The 19,737-nt window shown below is 39.2% G+C and overlaps 1 protein-coding gene and 1 long non-coding RNA gene across 15 annotated transcripts in view; one reads left to right on the top strand and one right to left on the bottom strand.

The window, feature by feature from the left end:
• Positions 1-19,737, bottom strand: part of ALG9 (ALG9 alpha-1,2-mannosyltransferase) — a 113,037-nt gene that overhangs the window by 73,550 nt on the left and 19,750 nt on the right. For 10 of the 13 annotated variants that reach the window (XM_035716496.2, XM_025465560.3, XM_035716498.2 and 7 more), the window contains 5 exons: positions 18,370-18,505; positions 13,441-13,528; positions 13,143-13,248; positions 4,667-4,789; positions 1,353-1,507 (listed from right to left, as the gene is read on the bottom strand). In XM_035716496.2, the coding sequence (XP_035572389.1) occupies positions 1,353-1,507; positions 4,667-4,789; positions 13,143-13,248; positions 13,441-13,528; positions 18,370-18,505 (608 nt within the window). The remainder of the gene's footprint in view (positions 1-1,352; positions 1,508-4,666; positions 4,790-13,142; positions 13,249-13,440; positions 13,529-18,369; positions 18,506-19,737) is intronic. The other 3 variants (XM_025465555.3, XM_025465556.3, XM_025465559.3) reach the window with 1 other exon arrangement.
• Positions 1,338-19,737, top strand: part of LOC112671354 (uncharacterized) — a 37,189-nt gene continuing 18,789 nt past the window's right edge. For both annotated transcript variants that reach the window (XR_007410467.1, XR_003143550.3), the window contains exons 1-2: positions 1,338-1,476; positions 9,835-10,009. This is a non-coding gene — a long non-coding RNA (uncharacterized LOC112671354). The remainder of the gene's footprint in view (positions 1,477-9,834; positions 10,010-19,737) is intronic.

Here is a 19,737-nt window from a genome sequence, read left to right as displayed (position 1 = left end):
CTGGGATCAAGTCCCCATAGGGAGCCTGCTTCTCCCTCTGCCTACGTGTGTGTGTGTGTGTGTGTGTGTATCTCACTCTCACAGTGTATCTCACTGTGTCTCTCATGAATAAATCTAAAAAAAAAAAAAATCTTTTAAAAGGATAGCAGGGCTGATTCTAAAAGGAGTAAAAAGTGGGGCACCTGGGTAGCTTAGGTGGTTAAGCTTCCAAATCAGTTTTGGCTCAGGTTGTGATCTCGGGGTTGTAGGATCAAGGCCCACACTGGGCTCCATGCTCAGCAAGGAGTCTCCTTGGGTTTCTCTCTCCCTTTCCTTCTGCTCCCCACCCCCTGCACGCTCTTGCTCTTTCTCAAATAAATCTTTAAAAAAAAAAAAAGTAATAAAAGAAAAATTATGTGCAATAAAGTCCAATTACTTTTATAATATAAATTAAATTATAATACAAATTAAAACTACCATCCTAACATGGATGAGTCTTAAAAACGTTATGCTGAATGAAAGAAGCCAGTCACAGAAGCCATTCCGTTTACATGGAATGCCCAGAATGGGCAAATCTAGAGATGCAGAAAGATTAGTAGTTGCTTATGGCTGGGGAGATATGAGAAGGTGTGTGTGTGTGGGGGGGGGGGGGGGTGACAGCTAATGGGTACAGGGTTTTTGAGGTGATAAAAATGTTCTAAAATTTACTGTAGTGATGGTTATATACATCTGTGAATATACTAAAAACCATTTAACTTATCACACCTTTTGGGTGAATTGTATGGTTTGTGTGAATTATACCTTCATATATTTGTTAGGGAAAAAAAACCTGTCCCCATAATTACTCTTTCCTGCCAGTTACAAATGGTAGCAGAGGTCAAAAAAGAGTCTGGAGGCTTCTGACAGCACAAATACAAAGATATTCAAGATCAGTTCTGACAAGGAATTGACCTGGACAGGTTTTAAGCCAGGATTACAAAGTGTCCCATATTGCTAACTGCCTGATGTTATCCCAAACTTGAGTAAGTTTTAATATGATCTCAGAGTTGAAGAGTAGACATTCCACTAGCTCTGCTGTGATGCCACCATCCTGTGGCAGGCCTATACTATGACTTAATAAAACTCTATCAGCAACTGGATTCCATGAGAAAGAAATTAACACACAAATCAACAATGCAAATATGTAACCAGCTTAAGAGGATGATCAACAGTCAAGCAATCAATGCATGAAGCTTTAACAATATAATCTATATCAGGTTTAATGCATGGATAAAATATCTTGGGAGAAGCATTCTGTAATTTGCCTTTAAGCTTTATGACCAATTTAAAAAGTGAAATGGAACAAAGCAGATAGACACTTCCTTGAAACTCACCTGAAGTGCAGAAAGGGCCACGGCACCACAGAGACATATAAGTGGATATACAGGGAAAAGAAATCTCTCCTCTTTGTGAGGCTGGATGAAGAAAATCAGAAACCAAATATACATTGGAGCCAAGGTAAGCCAATATGGGTGGCCTAAATTCTGAACTGTAAGACACAGAAAAATATCCACCTTTCACCATATTAGAATGAAACAACATATTTAGTTTCAATGTTCTCTTGATCTCAAACAGGAATACGCCCTAGGGCACCCCATAAAATGTTTCAGCTTTTGTCTTCACACTTTCTCTGATGCAGTAAAAGGGTTAGAAAGAGGTGTACACTCCTGAGCTCCCCCAAGAGTGTCAATATCTAATGGGAGGTATAATACTGGATTTGGCTAGAACACAAATGAAAGTCAAGCAAATGGGTAACAGAGCGTAATAATTTCCACACTGGATGAAGAAAAAAGGCTTCTTTCCCCAGTGAGTCCTGCCACTAAGATTAAAGGTTCCTGAGATTAACCAAAAGTATAACAAACTCCTTTCTTGGGTTTTAATTTCCATATTCTGTTTTTAACACATTAATCTCCTTATATACCAATCAGTCTGTTCAAATAGCTATAGATCAAAGGAAAGAAAAAGCTGGATTCTCAAACCCATCACTAGCTTTCGTCAAGCCACAAAGAGTTTGTTTCAAAGTAAATATAAAAACACACTTAAAGGAAGTTCAACTGATGACGTTTTCTCTCCTCTTTTGCAATACCCATACACTCTGAATCTCAAACTGGAACTCAAAAATACGTGAAGCATGTGAAAGATTTAAAGGAATTTAGTGAGCACTACACCTGCTGGAAAGTTCCTGTGGTTAGGTACATGAACAGTGAGTGATAAACCTATAAGCCACCAGGAAGGCATCCCCTACTGTGCTTCCATTAGTGATAATCAGCAATGCCTAGAAATCACTGGCAAAGGGTAGATAGACAGTGCCCTCTGGCGTTCATCTAATCTACAATGAGCAAGTATAGAGGAAAAGCTCAGGATTGTCACCAAGATCCATCTTCATGTTGCTGTTATCTGTATTTTTGTAAAAACTCTTCAGGGATGAAAATTCTTGAACTGAAATACCAAGCTTTTCCTTTAAACTTTCTACTCTTAAGATTTTATCATGAGATTTTAGATTTTATAAATCCTATAATTTAGGATTTACACCTTCCCGGGAAGTATTTTAGATTGGAATTTTCTTAATTATAAGAAAATGAAATCTTTTTCCTTTTTGTATCTTAAAGGCTAACAAATACATTTTTTTAACAAATACATTTTTTAAATATGGCCTGGGGCACGTGGCTGGCTCAGTTGGAAGAATATAGGATTCTTGATCTCAGGGTCATGAGTTCAAGTCTCACATGAGGGTAGAGATTACTTAAATATTTTAGAGCAGCCCGGGTGGCTCAGCGGTTTAGTGCCCGCCTTCGGCCCAGGGCCTGATCCTGGAGATCCAGGATCGAGTCCCATGTCAGGCTCCCTGCATGGAGCCCGCTTCTCCCTCTGCCTGTATCTCTGCCTCTCTCTCTCTCTCTCTGTGTCACTCATTAATAAATAAATAAAATCTTTTAAATAAATAAATATATATTTTTAATTTAAGAAAATAAAATATGGACTAAAATTTTTGAATGTCCTCCATAAAATGTACAAAATCAGAACTATAGTTGTACTATTTGATGGAATAATAGGCAATTTCTTTGCCGCTTCTTTATGTTTTTTTTTCCTTTAAAAGAATTTTTTTTTTCTATTATAAAATACACAGAGGGATGCCTGCATGGCTCAGTGGTTGAGTGTTTGCCTTCAGCTCAGGGCGTGATCCCGGAGTTCCGGGATCGAGCCCCACATCAGGCTTCCTTTAGGGAGCCGCTTCTCCCTCTGCCTCTCTCTCTGTGTCTCTCATGAATAAATAAATAAAATCTTTGAAAACAAATAAAATACACAGAAAAAACAGTACTCATTTTCTTACTAGATGGACATGTGTATAAATTACACATTTTTAAACCAAAATTGGATTCATATTGTAGAGAACAGCTTAATATGCTGTTTTTATACTTACATCACAAGCATTTCCAAATTTTCCATAAGCATGAATTATTTTTACAGTTAAAGAAGTTACTTTTCAAAAAAAGATAAAGTGATCCTTAGGAAATACAAGGAATAGAGGAATAAGTTAACACCTCCAGGTGACAAACAGCTGAATCCAAATGTGGGACACTTCACAAGATGAATGACCTGATTTCTTTAGAAATCTTCAGGAGAAAAAAGAAGCGGGGGAACCTCGTAAAAAGCCTAAGAAACTTAACACCAAATTCAGTATATGACCCCTTTTAGATCCCCTTTAAGAACATTAACTATAAAAAACTGTTTTTCAGACAATGCAAGAAACCTGAATATCAACTGAATAGATTTTAAGGAATCACTGTTGATTTTGTGAGGAAAGCGGCATTATAATTATGTTAAAATAAAAGTAACTGAAGGCCGCTTTCATATTTGAATAGTGTTAACACAGTGAACTTTTTATAAAGCATTAATAGTAGAAAAGCAGAATGAGGGGTGGGATGGAGAGATCATATGGCATCCAAATCAGACAGAAAAGTCTGAAATCAAATCTCTTTCCAAAGCTCATATGAATTTCTGCTCAAATCTGTCTCCCATAAAAGAAACATGGGCACTAGATATCCAAATCCATGACAACTTGAGAAAACACTGGCTGTGCACTACAGAATCAGAGCAAGCAAAATAAATGACAAACCAAACCTTCCACGATAAGGCAAACACAGAAGCAAAACGGAACAAAGAGAAGCATAATGTTTCCTAGGAAGTCCAAAGCTTCTCTCACTTCAGTATCAAATTTGAGGGAAATCCCTGTATGGTTTAGTTCTCAAATTTTTGGTTGAAGTAATTCCCCAAAGAATGTTTACCTCCATCACTTATTATTGTAAGCCATCTTCCATGTTAACATGTATGCCTTTAAAAAAACACATAACTCAAATATGCTTATCTCCTGAGATTTTATAGCTGTTTTTGCCTCCCCAGGTGGTTCTGTATGATATGATTTCCTCACTTGAAGGGATATAAAGTTCCTCCCCTTTGTTAGTTTAATTTATAATTATTACCTAAATCTTCACAAAAATTTATAAATACAGATCAAAAATTCAACAAGCCAACTATTTCCATTGGAAGAAAACAGAGAACAGAATAAGTGGATTCATTTTCACCTCTTGGTATACATTGTTACCTGCTCTTTCTTCCCCCAAAACCTATCCTCCCTTACACCACTCACCATGGAATCTCTGCAGTAGGTATTCCATAAGAGAAGTCAGTGGTAAGACCAGGAGAGCCAAAGCAAAGGCTACATTAAAATTAAGAAATCCATTAATTAAATAGAAATACCAGGGTTCTGTACCTGGGGAAACAAACAGATAAGAAACCATTCATTAGTGGATGCCTTCAACACCTTTTACAATGCTTTACTCAAAATGTTCTTTGTTCAAGTAATGTTGGTAGTACAATGCCTCAAGTGAATGAGTCCACAACGGGAGTTCAGTTCCTCGGGCTCAGCCACACAGGGGAAGCACAAGAGCAGAAGATGGGAAGAGAATGGGACTGGTCACTTTTCCAGAACAACCAAATAATTTACATAGCTTAGTGGTGACACTGTGATTTATAATAAGCAATTTATATTTGGTCTCCATCCCCATTCCCAGCACAAAGCTCCTACAACCGTTGGAATTTCCTAATTGGTAAGAGTGATAAGGGTGTCTTCTGTTAATTAGGAAATTTGGGAAAAGCTTCCAGGTGACTTAAAGATGGGGACTGGTGGCCAGGGGAACCAATCATTCAACCATGTGATATAGGGGAATTAGAATTTTCAGTCCCACCCTGATGACCTCCGAGGAGGAGAGAGGGGCTGGCAAAAGAGCTCATGGCAATGATTTCACCAATGGTGCTTGTGTAATGAAGCCTCCATAAAAACCCAAAAAGACAGGGTTCAGAGGAACTTCAGATTGATGAACATATAGGAGCCCGTTGCTCCTCGAAAGAACAGGAGTTCTGAGCTCCATCCCACACACCTTACCCTATGCATTTTTTCCATCTGGTTATTCAGTGTATCCTTTATAATATTTTCCATAACAAGCTGAACAAGCCGGTAAATTTAAATAAACTTTTCTCTAAGTTCTGTGAGCCACTCTAAAAAATTAATTGAACCCAAAGATGGGGTTGTTGGAATTTCACATCTATAGCTGGTGGGTCTGAAGTGACAATCTGTGGACTTGTGATTGGTGTCTGGAGAGAGGGAGAGAGAGAGAGAGAGAAAGAGAGAGAAAGTGCGTGTGTGTGTGTGTGTCAGGGGGAGGTGGGGGCAGTCTTGCAGGACCACACTACTCAGGCCTTTCTCGTGTTATTCTCCCTGGTTTATCCCACTTACATTCTAGTATCTTCCTCCTTGATATGCTTAACCACTATTCTGTAGTTGTGTATACAGGGGACCCTGCATTCGGTAAAAAGCAATTAACTTGTTTTCCTTAGGAAAATAATGTTCACAGATCCAGATCCTACTTAGAAGTTTTGAAGACTAAGAATGAAACAAAATGACTGAAAACACAAGCCTTATTCACATGAGTTTTGATTCTTTAACTCGAAATCCTTAAACTCAAATGATGAGAACCACCACCCCCCTCCTGCACATTTAGCAGGTTTGTCATCTGCTCTTCCCCTCTGTGTGATTACTTCAATCAGGCAGTGAATGACACATGCGGGCTTTAATCACTGTGTGTTGTGACACCCGCCTTGCACCACAGCAATTTCCTGCAATCAGCATTGCTTAAAAGGGTAATCAGAAGGCAGAGGAATAGTCAGAAAAACCTGACATTTTTGCAGCTTGCACAGCAAAATAAGATTAGAAACCAAACCCGTAAAGCTAGAAACATTTAGGGGAGAGAGGGAGGGGGTACCCTCAGGAAAGACTCCACTTGAATTGTGTGTCACCTTTTGGAAAAGCTCACTCCTTCCTGTCTAAATACAATGATTGTGATTGTCCATAAATGAAGGTCCTGTCCCAGGCCAAGTTCATTAGAGACATTTATACTCAGTGTTCCTTTTTTTTTTTTAAGATTTTATTTATTTATTCATGAGAGACAGAGAGAGAGAGAGAGAGAGAGAGAGAGGAAGAGACCCAGGCAGAGGGAGAGCCCGGCTCCATGCAGGGAGCCCAACGTGGGACTCGATCCTGGGTCTCCAGGATCACACCCTGGGCTGAAGGCATCATTAAACTGCTGAGCCACCCAGGCTGCCCTATACTCATATTCTTTACAAATAACCTTTTTGGTTACAGAAAACCAATGATTTTCATATAAAAAAATAAATATTTTCTCTTGATTTTAATTAATACTTAACAACACATTTCCTAAATTGAGTCCTTTAGGAGTCCAGTTACCAAAAAGGTCATTTTTTGGTTTGTTGTTGTTGAAGTATGCTCCACACCCTGCAAGGAACCAAACTCAGGGCTCAATCTCACAACCTTGAAATCAAGACCTGAGCCGAGATCAAGTGTTGGATACTTAACTAACTCAGCCATCCAGGCGCCCCCAGAAAGGTAGCTTTTTGTATCATCTCCTAACCAGCAATGTGGTAGCAGCACTATCAACTTTGACCTGTCTTTTCCCAAAACAAATTCTGGAAATCTGAGCCTGAGAAGAAAAACCAAAGTGACTAGGAGAAAGGATGTCACTTTTCACATCATCTTTTACAGATGCTAATAAGCATTAATAGAAAAAAAAAAAAAAAAAAAGCCTCTTTCTCTTTGATCCTTACAAATACATACTGTTTTTTCAGGGAAGCACTTTATTTCCAGCAAATATTTGTCTCTACCGCAACTTACAATACCCCCTGCTAGGGCAGACTATCTTTTTACCTAGGCATACTGTACCTCAGATTCTGAACCAAAAGTATTAAAGCTAGTAAACTTTAATGTTTATGTTTATATGTTAGGAACTCAAAGATCAAGTTCACAGCTAGGCTAGGACCATTTCATAATAGACTGTTACTTCTTGGAAGAACAGGGTAAAAATTGGGGGATAAGCCAAGAGCAGTGAAGGTTCAAGAGACAACAGTCTTAAAAACAAGGGCAAAGGGACGCCTGGGTGGCTCAGCAGTTGAGCCTCTGCCTTTGGCTCAGGGTGTGATCCCAGAGTCCTGGGATTGAGTCTCACATCAGGCTTCCTGCAGGGAGCCTGCTTCTTCCTCTGTCTGCGTCTCTGCCTCTGCCTCTCTCTCTCTCTTTCATGAATAAATAAAATCTTAAAAAAAAAAAAAAAAAAACCAAAGGCAAAAAGGGACATAAATAGAGAACTCTGTCACCCAGCTTCCTCCTCTACTTGATGAGATGCCTGCCTTAAAAGAGAAAAGAGTAAAAACTTTTATCTCTTTCCAGGGAGATATTTGATGCTATTTCTCAGAAAGTATCAAAGCTGAACTATGCTTAAAAAATGCGTCAAAATGACAAGCTACGCATTTAACTGGTGCAAAGTGTGCAGTGAAAGCTGAAGCAGGGTCTCTGAAGGGAATGACTCACCCATCTCCCTCTTTAGGGAAAGTGCTTCAATTTCTGTCATTCAAATGAGCTAAAGGGAACCTTCACAGAGGCTAAAAGAAGAAGGGATAATGTTTACTGTTCCACAGATTGAATGAAAGGAAACCATTTTATAAGTCTATAATTTTACAGAACTGCAAGAACTAAATTATAGTAAATCATCTTATAAATGTCAAATTTGCAACACCAAGAGCGAAAAGACACCAAGGTTCATCAAAAACGATTAGCAAAGAGGGATCCCTGGGTGGCGCAGTGGTTTAGCGCCTGCCTTTGGACCAGGGCGCGATCCTGGAGACCCGGGATCAAATCCCACGTCAGGCTCCCGGCATGGAGCCTGCTTCTCCCTCTGCCTATGTCTCTGCCTCTCTCTCTCTCTCTCTCTCTCTGTGACTATCATAAATAAATAAAAAAATAAATAAAAAATAAAAAAACGATTAACAAAGAACGAAAGCTCTTGAACAGCTCTGCCTGACAGTCAACTCTCAAGAGACTCATTGGGGCTTCATCCTCTGCTACTGCAACAATGGAAAACTGAGCCTTTTAATAAAGGCCACTTGCCTTTGCCTTCCAAAATGTCCTGTCCAGTGAGTGATCTGACAGATGTTGATGAAAACACACAAACAGGCAGGGATCGTATCCTAAGCTACAAAGTGGCAACCTTGAGCAGACCCACTGTTATTCTTGAGGGAAGAACATTTCTCATACCTGTTCTCCCACGCCTTCCCCAGGCCTGTGTACTGTTCCTCTGAGAGCACCACTCTTCACTCACCACACAAAAATACTTATCAACCTCAACATCTATTATGAACGTGAATGTTACAAGGCTAAGAGCAAAATCAGTGCCACAACCAGTCACTTTCTTTCTTGTGACACTAAGTTTTATCTCTTGATCTTTGACACCAAAGAGATGTTTTGTCTATGACTTTGCAATTTTACGTCTACACCAAATTTCCTAAATGCCAAGTATTCTTTACCTCATCCAAATATTCCTTCTTTGACAAGAGTGGTGCAATGCTCCCATATGAGAGCCTGCCAGCATGCATGTCGTTGTGCCATCAAAGCTCTCCAAAGGCTCTTAATCATCCTCCCAGCCTAAGTGCACGGGACCTTCAAAGGTACAACTTCCTGCCCCTTCTTTAGATCAAATCTTATCTTCTACTACTTCCAACTCATGCTCTATTTCTGCAACCTTATTCTCCTGTAAAGTCTCAATTGCCAACTTCCAGGGTTTTGCTGAGGTTGTTTTCAGTGGAAATAACACAGGCCTTGGAGTCAGACAGCCCTGGGCTCTTGCCCCACTTCTGCCACTTATTAATTACATGCAAGTCTCTCACCATGCCTACCTGGATCTCCACAGCTGGGAATAAGATAAATAATGCCTATTTCACAGAGTTTTTGTGAGGGGAAGAAGACAGTTGTGTAAAATGTAAAATTTCTGGTATATAATAGGCATTTTTTTTAAAACAGAAAATATTGTAATTAATATTGTGAAAAAGTACTCCCTTTCTTTCTCCTGGGTTCTAAATAGTCAGCTCAGGTCTGGACTATGTCATTAATAAATGTTCTCTGGCCAAGAGAGTATAGAAAGGTCCCTTTGAAAACCAGGAACAAGAGAATAAATATTTATATTATAATCACAACAGAGAGATTGGATTTATCTTGCTCATGCCTGTGTAGTTTCTACCTAAAATCAGCTAACACTGTAAAACTACTTTAACCTTTTTAGAAAAAGAAGCCAATATTCAATCTTTCTTTTTTTTTTTTTTTTTTTGTCTCAGCAGTATCTACACTGAACGTTGTAGTTGTCTGAAATATATTCCTCTAGCATCTACTCACTACACTTTTACTCTTCCTTCCAGGATCAGCTCAAGGACCACCATCTATAAGAAGTCTTTTTGCTACCCCCACATGGACTTATTCCTATGACTCCTTATCTTTCTTCTGCAGCACATAATACACTAGAGTATAATTATCTACTTGTGTGACTGCAGCCTTATTGGACAGCAAATTCTATGAGGACACACATGCTCAAAGGTAACTTATTCAATGTTTCCTTAGCTGAAGTCCAGTCATTTATTTGTTCAAGAAGTATTACAGGCTTATACACAATTACAAATTAACAGCACTAAGACATGAATGCAGAAACTATCAACACTATGCGTTTGTAGTTTTCAGATAAGAAACCTGCCTACCATAGCTAATGAAGCACTTGGAGCAGGAAAATCCTACAAAATAGTAAAAATAATGCCAAATATTGCCAAACATGTAGGCAAGTGAAAGAGCTGGAGTTTCCATGACAAAAGATATGCTGTCTCAATGTCTGACAATTGCATAGCTTCAGAGCACTTATCAAAAAGTAAACAGCAAAGAATGGACTCACCCATTATAAGTTAGAAGACAATCATAAAGTAGTCTGTCGTTTAAAAAGGCACTTTTACCTCTATTATTTTTATTTGGTATTTTAAAAATCCCAATCTAATACACAACAGGTCTAACCAAAATAGTTATAAGGATGTAATAGTAATCAGGGCATAATATAATGTGATGGATACTCCCAAATTTGTTCATCCATTTATTCATCATGACAAATCTTTTTGAAGACCTAGAATATACAAAGAACACTTCTAAGATGGAAGGAGTATTTTCTCTGTAGGAGTTAGTTACTCTTTAAAAGAATGGAAATCAACCCCACCCCAAAATTGTCAAATTCAAAGATGAAGTAAAAGGACAAAAATTCTACCATCAAGAACAACACCCTCAAGTCTGACTTAGCACTGCTTCAGCCCTGTTGAAGCCCAGGATGATGATACCTTTTGTCCCAACACAGTTTTTTCTATCACTAGGAAAGTCATCAGTTCCTGTACATTCGAAATAGCAAAATCTGAACTGAAGCTATCCCAGGTTCATCTAAGCAGGCAGAACAGAGCTCCAGGAACTCTTCCCAGGCAATCACTAGCCAAAATGAACATCAGATGCCAACACCCAAGGAAAGACTGGCTACCTCTCTCCTGGATCCCACAAAGATCCCTGACCCAGCTGCCACAAAAACAGAAACCTAAATCAGAATTTATTCTGTCTTTTCCACTTTCCCAGCCAACCTGTATTGTGCTATACTTATAAACCTCACTTATCTAGGCAACTGCTTTCATATATTTCTCAAAATTTTATAAATAAGCAATTAAAATACCAACATGAAATAACCCATTGAAAAGGTAAAGCCAGTTTCCCAAAATTAAACTCAAATTAACAACTTATTCATCCATATATAATGGATATCATGCTTCCACTAGATTCCAGTAAATTAATTTCTAATGTGCAATCTGGGTCTAAGAGGGGAGTCTTCCTTCTATTGACTTGTAGAACCAAATACAATTTTAACAAGGCAGCTAAAACAAGGGAATATTAAAAACATACAAACTGACTAAAGGAAGACATCTAGAGGCAAAAGCTTAAAATTGCAGCTTGTTCTCACGTCCTTGGAGATCTTGGAGTTCTAAAGGAACCTTTTAAGATTCCTTCACTTAGGGAGCTCTTGGCTGACTCAGAGGAGTGTGTGACTCCTGATGCCAGGGCTGTGAGTTCTAACCCCATATTGAGTATAAAGATTACTTAAACTTTTAAAAAAATTAAAATTAAAAAAAATTAAAATTCCTTCACTTAGCAATTATTCTCTAAACAAGGCAGTTTGTAAATTCTCACTGAATAAAACATGGTTTATTTTGACCTATTACCCACTACCATCTAAAATGACAATATTCCACAAATCCCAAAAGGCCCTATTAAATCTCACACATATGCTTACTTTAAATCTCCTCATCTAAATAAATAAATAAATAAATAAATAAATAAATAAATAAATCTCCTCATCCAATCTGTTGGTTCTGCTAGCAAAGTGGCACAGAAAAGTGATGGGCATGGCATAACTGATAAGACACAGAGGTAATATTAATCTGCTGCACAGCAGAACCCCAAGATGATCAAATACACAAAATACTTCAAGACCTTCAGAAAATTAAGGCAAAAGAAACTACACTTATTATAATGAAAAAACAGTCTCATAAAATGGCAGATCTGACCAGGAAAATCTCTAGGTCACCCTTCTATAGCTGTCACTAACTCAAATGCCCTAAGGGGCCAAACAGAACAGGCTCAGGGCTGGCTGAGATAAGGCATGGGTGGGGCGGGGGAGTGGAGGTAAAATGTAGACTGCATTCCCCAGGCTAAGGCATCTCATTTTTTTCCTCTTAATCCTAAACTGGCCAAACTACTCATCTCTCATGCCGACTTTACCATTTGCTCTGCTTTGTCTACACATTTTCCAAACTTTCTCTCCTAATGCCTGATACTGAATGCAAATTTAAAAAAGAAAAGTAAACCAAATGTGTCTATGTCCAGAAAACCTCTGGAGGAATATACTCCAAGGTGTTAACAACAGCTATCTGGAAATGATGTGATTATGAATATTTTTATTTTCCTATTTTTTTATTATAATATTGGTTTTCTTTTTTTTTTTTTTTTTTGATTTCTTTTATTTGACAGAGAGAGAGAGGGCACATGTGCACAAGTTGGGGGGAGGAGCAGAGGGAGAGATAAGACTCCCCACTGAGCAGGGAACCCAACACAGGGGTCCATCCCAGAAACCTGAGATCATGACCTGAGCTAAAAGCAGACGCTTAACCAATTGGGCTACTCAGGCACCCCTCATATTGGTTTTCTAATGCGAACAAAAAAAAGTAAATTTTAACTTTAAAAAAGTAGCATCAAGAGTCAAGGCATGGGGCACCTGGGTGGCTCAGTCGGTTAAGCATCCAACTCTTGGTTTCTGCTTAGATCGTGGTATCAAGTCTTGAGATCTAGCCCCAACTTGGGCTCTGCGCTCAGCTCAGCAAGGAATCTGCTGAAGTTTCTCTTTCCCTTTCCCTCTGCCCCTCCCCACACTTACTTACCCACATGCACACACTCTTTCTAAAATAAATAACTCTTAAAAAAATAGCATTAATCAAGAAAAAATGTACTTATCATTGTACTCTAGCCAAATGCCATTTAAATAAGAAGTTACCAGCAAAGAAATGCCATATTTGATTAAATGAAACAACTGAACTGAAATTTCAAAGCTCAGGCAAATGAAGCTATCTCCTACTCTTCCCCAGATTCTCTAAGGCCTTACCATAAAGATCAGGTCCATGAGGAGTAAAGACATTGTATAAGACAATGTTCAGTGGTGCAACCACCAGCTTCCCATAGTAGTAGCTGTCAATGACCACCACAGGCACCTAAGGCAGAGCAGAAAACATATACCAATTGCAGGGTTTTGTTCTGGAAACATTCTCCCAATGTTAACAGGATAAACTTCAAAATGAAAAGCAGAATGAAACAATTTCTCAGGTTCTCTTTCCTACATCAGAACATGCTTTTCATTACAACTTTGAAAAAAAAAAATATATATATCTATATATAAAACTCACCAGAAAGAGTATTAGGGCCACCAGAGACCAATGAAAGAAACTCTTCCACCTGTGTTTCATGACCAGCAAATCAAAGGCAATGGGTAAACTATTTAAGAGAAAAAAAAAAAAAAAAAACCCCAGGGAATTAAATAAAATATTTAAAATATGGACTCAAACAAGTCAGATTCACAGATACCTCATGCTGAATGGGGGGGAAATGTCTCCAGCAGTTATAGTGAGGAAAGAAAACTGGAATAGGAGAAGATGTCTTCTCAACAATATAGTTTTCTCTTCAGAGAGCCCATGAGAGTACTCTGCACCCCACAATGCAAAAGGAATATTAATACTGAGCTCCTGGAAAGAGCTCCATGTTATACATATTTATGTGTAATAGACATTCAAAATATTAAGTTGAATGTGCTCTGTGCTCCTACACTAACCCAGCCAAATGAGTATTCGTCTCTTCCATAATTTATAAAGATTTTAATAATGTTACAAACTTTAATATGTCAGTTCTGATATATCCAACACCATTTGCCCTTTTCACTTACACTTAAATCCTTCAAGCAAGTGGCATATGTATGTTGCCTTCATTATTTTTTTTTAAAGATTTTATTTATTTATTCATGAGAGGCATAGAGAGACAGAGACTTGGCAGAGACGTAGGTAGAGGGAGAAGCAGGCTCCCCAAGGAGAGCCCAACACAGGACTCGATCCCAGGATCCCGGGATCACAAGCCGAGCCAAAGGCAGACACTCAACCACTGAGCCACCCAGGAGCCATCTTCACTACTTCTTCCTGAAGTCTTTGCTTCAAGCTTGTGAGACAGACATAAGGTCAACAGGAACCTCCTCTCAGCCAGACCCAGTAAACACTTCAAAGCTTCACCTCCCTTGGTCGCACAAAGCATCTGTCCCTTCCTCTTTAGGCTTCCGGGCTCCTGTTTTGTTCTGGCCCCTTTCCAAAAGCTCCTTTCTAAACATCTTTTTTGTGCCCTACTATGGTCCTAAGTCCCAGAAGCAAACTTTTGCTCTTCTTTCTCTACACACATTTCCTCAATAGGTACTCCCACTCTTGCATGAACAAACACCTTCATATCCATGATCTCTAAATCTAGAACTAGTCAGAATCTGTACCCATGCTCCAGTCAAAAGGAATTACCTCCCCACTCCAATCCGTTCCTACAGAACTTACCCAAATGTCAACTCTGCTCCCAACATCTCTTCAGAACCAATTTCCCCTGTTTCTGAATTCACATGGCATTACCATCTCTATTGTTTATTTAGCAATGCCATGTGCCATCACAAGGTATCTCTTCTGTGACATGAACTTCCCCATTCTGTTATCTAAATTTTGAATTAACATTTGTGTTTTTCTTTTTTTCTGCCCAACTAGTTATATTTCCATGGCATCTCTACTTCTCCTTTGGTAAATCACCACACTTAAGTTACTTGTTCAATGTCTGTCTTTCCTACTAAGAGGTAAGCTCCAAAAGAGCAGGTACCATAACTATCTTCTTTAGCATCAGCAGTGCCTAGCACAAAGTATTCAATGAATGATGGTAAACTGCGAACTGATAGTGATCCTGAAATCCCTTATCTGGGCTAAAGGCAGACCCTTCAAAACACGCCACTCAGAGGCATTTGAAGAACTCAACAAAGTTCAATGTCAATGGTGCTAGAATAAAAGGAATGAAGGGACTGACAAAGGTTAGAGAGGCAAAAAGGAGAGAACATCAGGACTTTGTGAATCATGTTAGAATCTGGACACCATAAAGCAGGGAGTGGCAAGCTTTTTATTTAAAGGACCTAACTATGTATTTGAGGTTTTACAAGCCACATATGGTCTCTGTTGCACATTCTGCATCTGTGGTAGTTTGTATAGGTGTGTGTTAACAATTCTTTAAAATGTAACAACTTCTCAGTTCTTGGGCTGTACAAAACAAGCTAGACTAGGCCCCAGGCCCCAGGTTGCCAAACTCTGTGACACAGAGGAATGGGGAAGCTATTATAGCTTAAAACATGGAGTGATACAATCATATTTGCATTTTAGGAAGATAACTCTAGTTTGATTGCAGAAAGCAGATTTACAGAGATCAAGCCTAGAGATGGGAAGATCATTTAGGAGGCTGTGTGGTAATCCAGGAGCAGAGGTAAAGAACAGTCAGATTCAAGATATTCAGGAGGGGGATCCCTGGGTGGCGCAGCGGTTTAGCGCCAGCCTTTGGCCCAGGGCGCGATCCTGGAGACCCAAGATCGAATCCCACATCGGGCTCCCTGCATGGATCCTGCTTCTCTCTCTGCCTGTGTCTCTGCCTCTCTCTCTCTCTCTCTCTCTCTCTCTGTGACTATCATGAATAAATAAATAAAATCTTAAAAAAAAAAAAAACAAGATATTCAGGAGGTATAATAAATAGGACATAGGAAAGAGAAAAGAGTCACAGATAATTTTCAGGCTCCTGGTTCAGCACTGAGTAGATGGTGGTACATTTATTGGGATAGAAACACAGGTAAAAGAACAGATACAGAGAGATCATAAAGAGCTCAGTTTAAAAAAAAAAAAAAAAAAAGAGCTCAGTTTTGTGAATGGGCAACCATTCAAACCATGAATATATGGGAACGACTAGACCAGATTTAAGATATGGGAATCATCAAGATGGTTGAGATATAGGAGAAAAGATAGGAGAGGGCCTCACACAAAATTTTGAAGATGATATGCCAAGCAGAAGAAAAGATTGGAGGTGGAGAAACCAGGCTTTAAAAGACAATTAAGAAAATTTGAAATACCTATTCCTCTTAGTAGCTCCTCTTCTAAAAATTTATCCCATAAATAAGTTTCCATAAATGTATAGATCTATGTACAAAAATGTTCACTGAAGCATTACACATCATAGCAAAAAACGAATCCTACATGTCTACCAATAAGACAATGGCTAAATTATGGTTAGGTAATGGAATACTACACAATGCACAGAAAAAATTATCTAAGTCTACATACAATAGAAAATATATAGTTATAGGATAATTCTATTTAAGAATTTATGTTATGTATGCACATATTTGTGTGTGTGTGCATTTACACACATGCGGACAATTTCTGGAAAGATATATACAAAAGTAGGGGCACCTAGGTGACTCAGTTAAGGATCTGCCTTCGGTTCAGGTCATGATCTCAGGGTCCTGGGATAGAGCCCCATGTCAAGCTCCCTGCTCAGCAAGGAGTCTGCTTCTCCCTATCCCTCTCATCCCTTCCACTCATGCTTTATCTCTCAAATAAAAAATAAAATCTTGGGCAGCCCGGGTGGCTCAGCAGTTTAGTGCCACCTTCGGCCCAGGGCGTGATCCTGGAGACCCGAGATCGAGTCCCGCATTGGGCTCTGCATGGAGCTTGCTTCTTCCTCTGCCTATGTCTCTGCCTCTCTCTCTCTGTCTCTCACAAATAAATAAATAAAATTTTAAAAATAAATAAATAAAATCTTAAAAAAATATATGTATATAGAAAAGTATTAGTGACTATCTTTGAAGATTAATCTAGGGGAAAAGAGGATTAAGACTTCTTTTCACCTCATACAAGCTTCTTATAATAAAAATATACTACTACAGGGACACCTGGGTGGCTCAGTGGTTGAGCAGCTGCCTTTGGCCCAGGGTGTGATCCTAGGGTCCTGGGATCGAGTCCCACATCGGGTTCCCCATGGGGAGCCTACTTCTCCCTCTGCGTGTGTCTCTGCCTCTCTCTGTGTCTCTCATGAATAAATAAAATCTTTAAAATATATATACACATATATATATATTTATACTACAGCTGACTTTTGAACAACATTGGTTTAAATTGTGTGGGTACACACACATGAAGTTCTTTATAAATACAGTTCAGTACTGTAAATATAGTTTTTCTTTATTTTCATAGTAACATTTTCTTCTCTTGCTTACTTTATTATAACAATGTATATACATACAACATACAAAACACATATTAATTAACTAAGTTATCAGTAAGGCTTCTGTCAATAATAGGCTATTATTCTGGGCAGTCCAAAGTGACATGCAGGTTTTCAACAGTGCAGAGGCCAGCGCCTCTAACCTCCTTATTGTTCAAAGGTCACCGGTACTATAATAACCTTCATATCAAAGTATAGAATTTTTCTAAATTACTAGCGGTGCAGGTAAGAAGGGAAGGCAGCACAGACTAAAGCAGAGTAGTGGGACCAAGAACCACAAGAGGAATGAGAAAGACTATGGGCCCTGGGAAAAAAGCTGCTGAGATATGAACATAAGACTGCAGGGAAGCTCCAGTTTCAGGGCTGGTGAGTGGGGAAATACACAGCACAGAGTGGTATGTGTGGAAAACATCAGTGGTAGGGTCAGGGAGGCCTGGGTTGAAAAGCAAACATAATCCTAAAGGTAAATTACTTTCTTGCATTCTGTTTTCTCATTTATAAAGTACTAATGATTGAGCGCCTGGTTGGCTCAGTCAGTTAAGTGCCGACTCTTGATTTCAGCACAGGTGGTGATCTCAGGGTCATGGGATGGAGTCCCAAGTCCGGCTCTGTGCTCAGCACGGAGTCTGCTTCTTCCTCTCTCTTTGCTCCTCCCACCTACTTGTCCACATGAGCTCTCTCTCACTCGCTCTCAAATAAAATATTTTTAAAAATTAAAAAAAAATAAAGCACTAATGATTGTAGTTCTGCAAAGTTGTTGTAAGGTTTAGGAATAAAGTTTATAAGGGGTTTAGCAGCAGCTAACATACAGCAGAGGCCTAATCATAACTATTATTAGAATTAATCACAACAACATGCACCAGGAGAAATATTCTTCCATTTCCCATAATCTCTTTAAGTCCAATTCATTCCTATAACTTTAGGTTGTAACCAGAGAACATGGAGATAATGTGGAGATTTACCATGTGCCCAGTGACACCAGGAGGTGAACCACGTTAGTCCCTTACCCAAGTGCAGCACTGAACGGCCAGCCTAAGATAGCCCCAGCGGCGACTCCCAGCACAGCAACAGAAGTCTTGTCCATATACCAGCCAGTCATGGCTACCAACGTAGTGTACATGCAGAAACTGCTAGGAAGGAATGCTGCAAAAGTGAAGAAACGGGGAACAGAAAGGAGGGGAGGGACAGGAGTTTGAGGTTTATTAGGTATTATTAAAAATTTACTCACATTGCAGGAAGTCAATAACCAGGAACATATCTAAAGGAACAGTATATTAGAAATATGCAATAAAATGATAATGCTTTAAAAAAAACGAAGGTCAATTATTTTTCTTATTTTCTCATTCTTGTTTTTTTTGGGTTTTGTTGCTGTGTTTTGTTTTTTGTTTTTAGGTACCAACACATGCCTAGTTATACAATGCCAAGCATGCCATTCCTCTGCTAGCCTGTATCCCAAATCCAAAACGTAGAGAATTCCAGGTTGTATTTCCAGGCAGGGAATATGCTTCAAAAAACTTGGGAGTCATTGCCGACTATTTCTGAAGTAGTTTATCTTCTGACAGTCTTCTGAGATTGTCCTGGCACTAACCTTTACCCCTAGGAATTCTGGGAAGCTTCTCAAGAGCCAAATATTGGCTGGCATCCTGCCTCACATCCTGCATCGATGGACGTAAATAGTTCAGCCTATAGATGTGCCCTAGTTACTTCCATCTAGCATTACTTTGTTGTAGTAAACAGCAATGGACTGAATACTTTCAGGGTTTCTGCAACAGTAACAATTGATCAGTGTTTCCAGCCCTTCCACACAAAAATGCAGACCTGTCTCTCCAGGCTGTACAGATATGCTTCACCTAGCACTAGGGAAGAAACATCAGCACTAGGCAAGGACCACAAGGAGGCCATAGGATCTCTCAAACTCAGTGAAGGGGTTAAGAGGCTGTGTATCAAAGGATGCCCTGAATGTCTCCGCAACTTCACATTCTCAACTGAGATGACAAAACTCTCTTATCTCCCTCTCATCAGAATCAACGTTAGGAATAGCAAAGTAACCAAAATACCATGAGGTACAACCTTTACAGATAAATGTTAAATAATATTGATACTCTCTGAAGTTGTCAGTGACAGCTGCCAATATGGAAGACAAAGGGAGCAGGGTAATCGGGGGTCCCTGCCAGCCTGGAGCGGAGGAGAGCACAGTCTCACGGAGGGCAGGGACTCTCAAAGTTACTCAGGTCTCTGCACAACAACATACATTTTCATATTGTCGACAAAGTCAAATACATACTTTTGTGCTGGATGATATTTCTGTGTATATTTAGTGTATATACTAATAGCTTTTTCCACAGAATCGGAAATAGCCTATCCTTTGACAGCAG

Source organism: Canis lupus, chromosome 5 (genome assembly GCF_003254725.2).
Source record: "Canis lupus dingo isolate Sandy chromosome 5, ASM325472v2, whole genome shotgun sequence".
NCBI lineage: Eukaryota > Metazoa > Chordata > Mammalia > Carnivora > Canidae > Canis > Canis lupus.
This window is presented reverse-complemented; position numbering and strand designations above follow the sequence as displayed.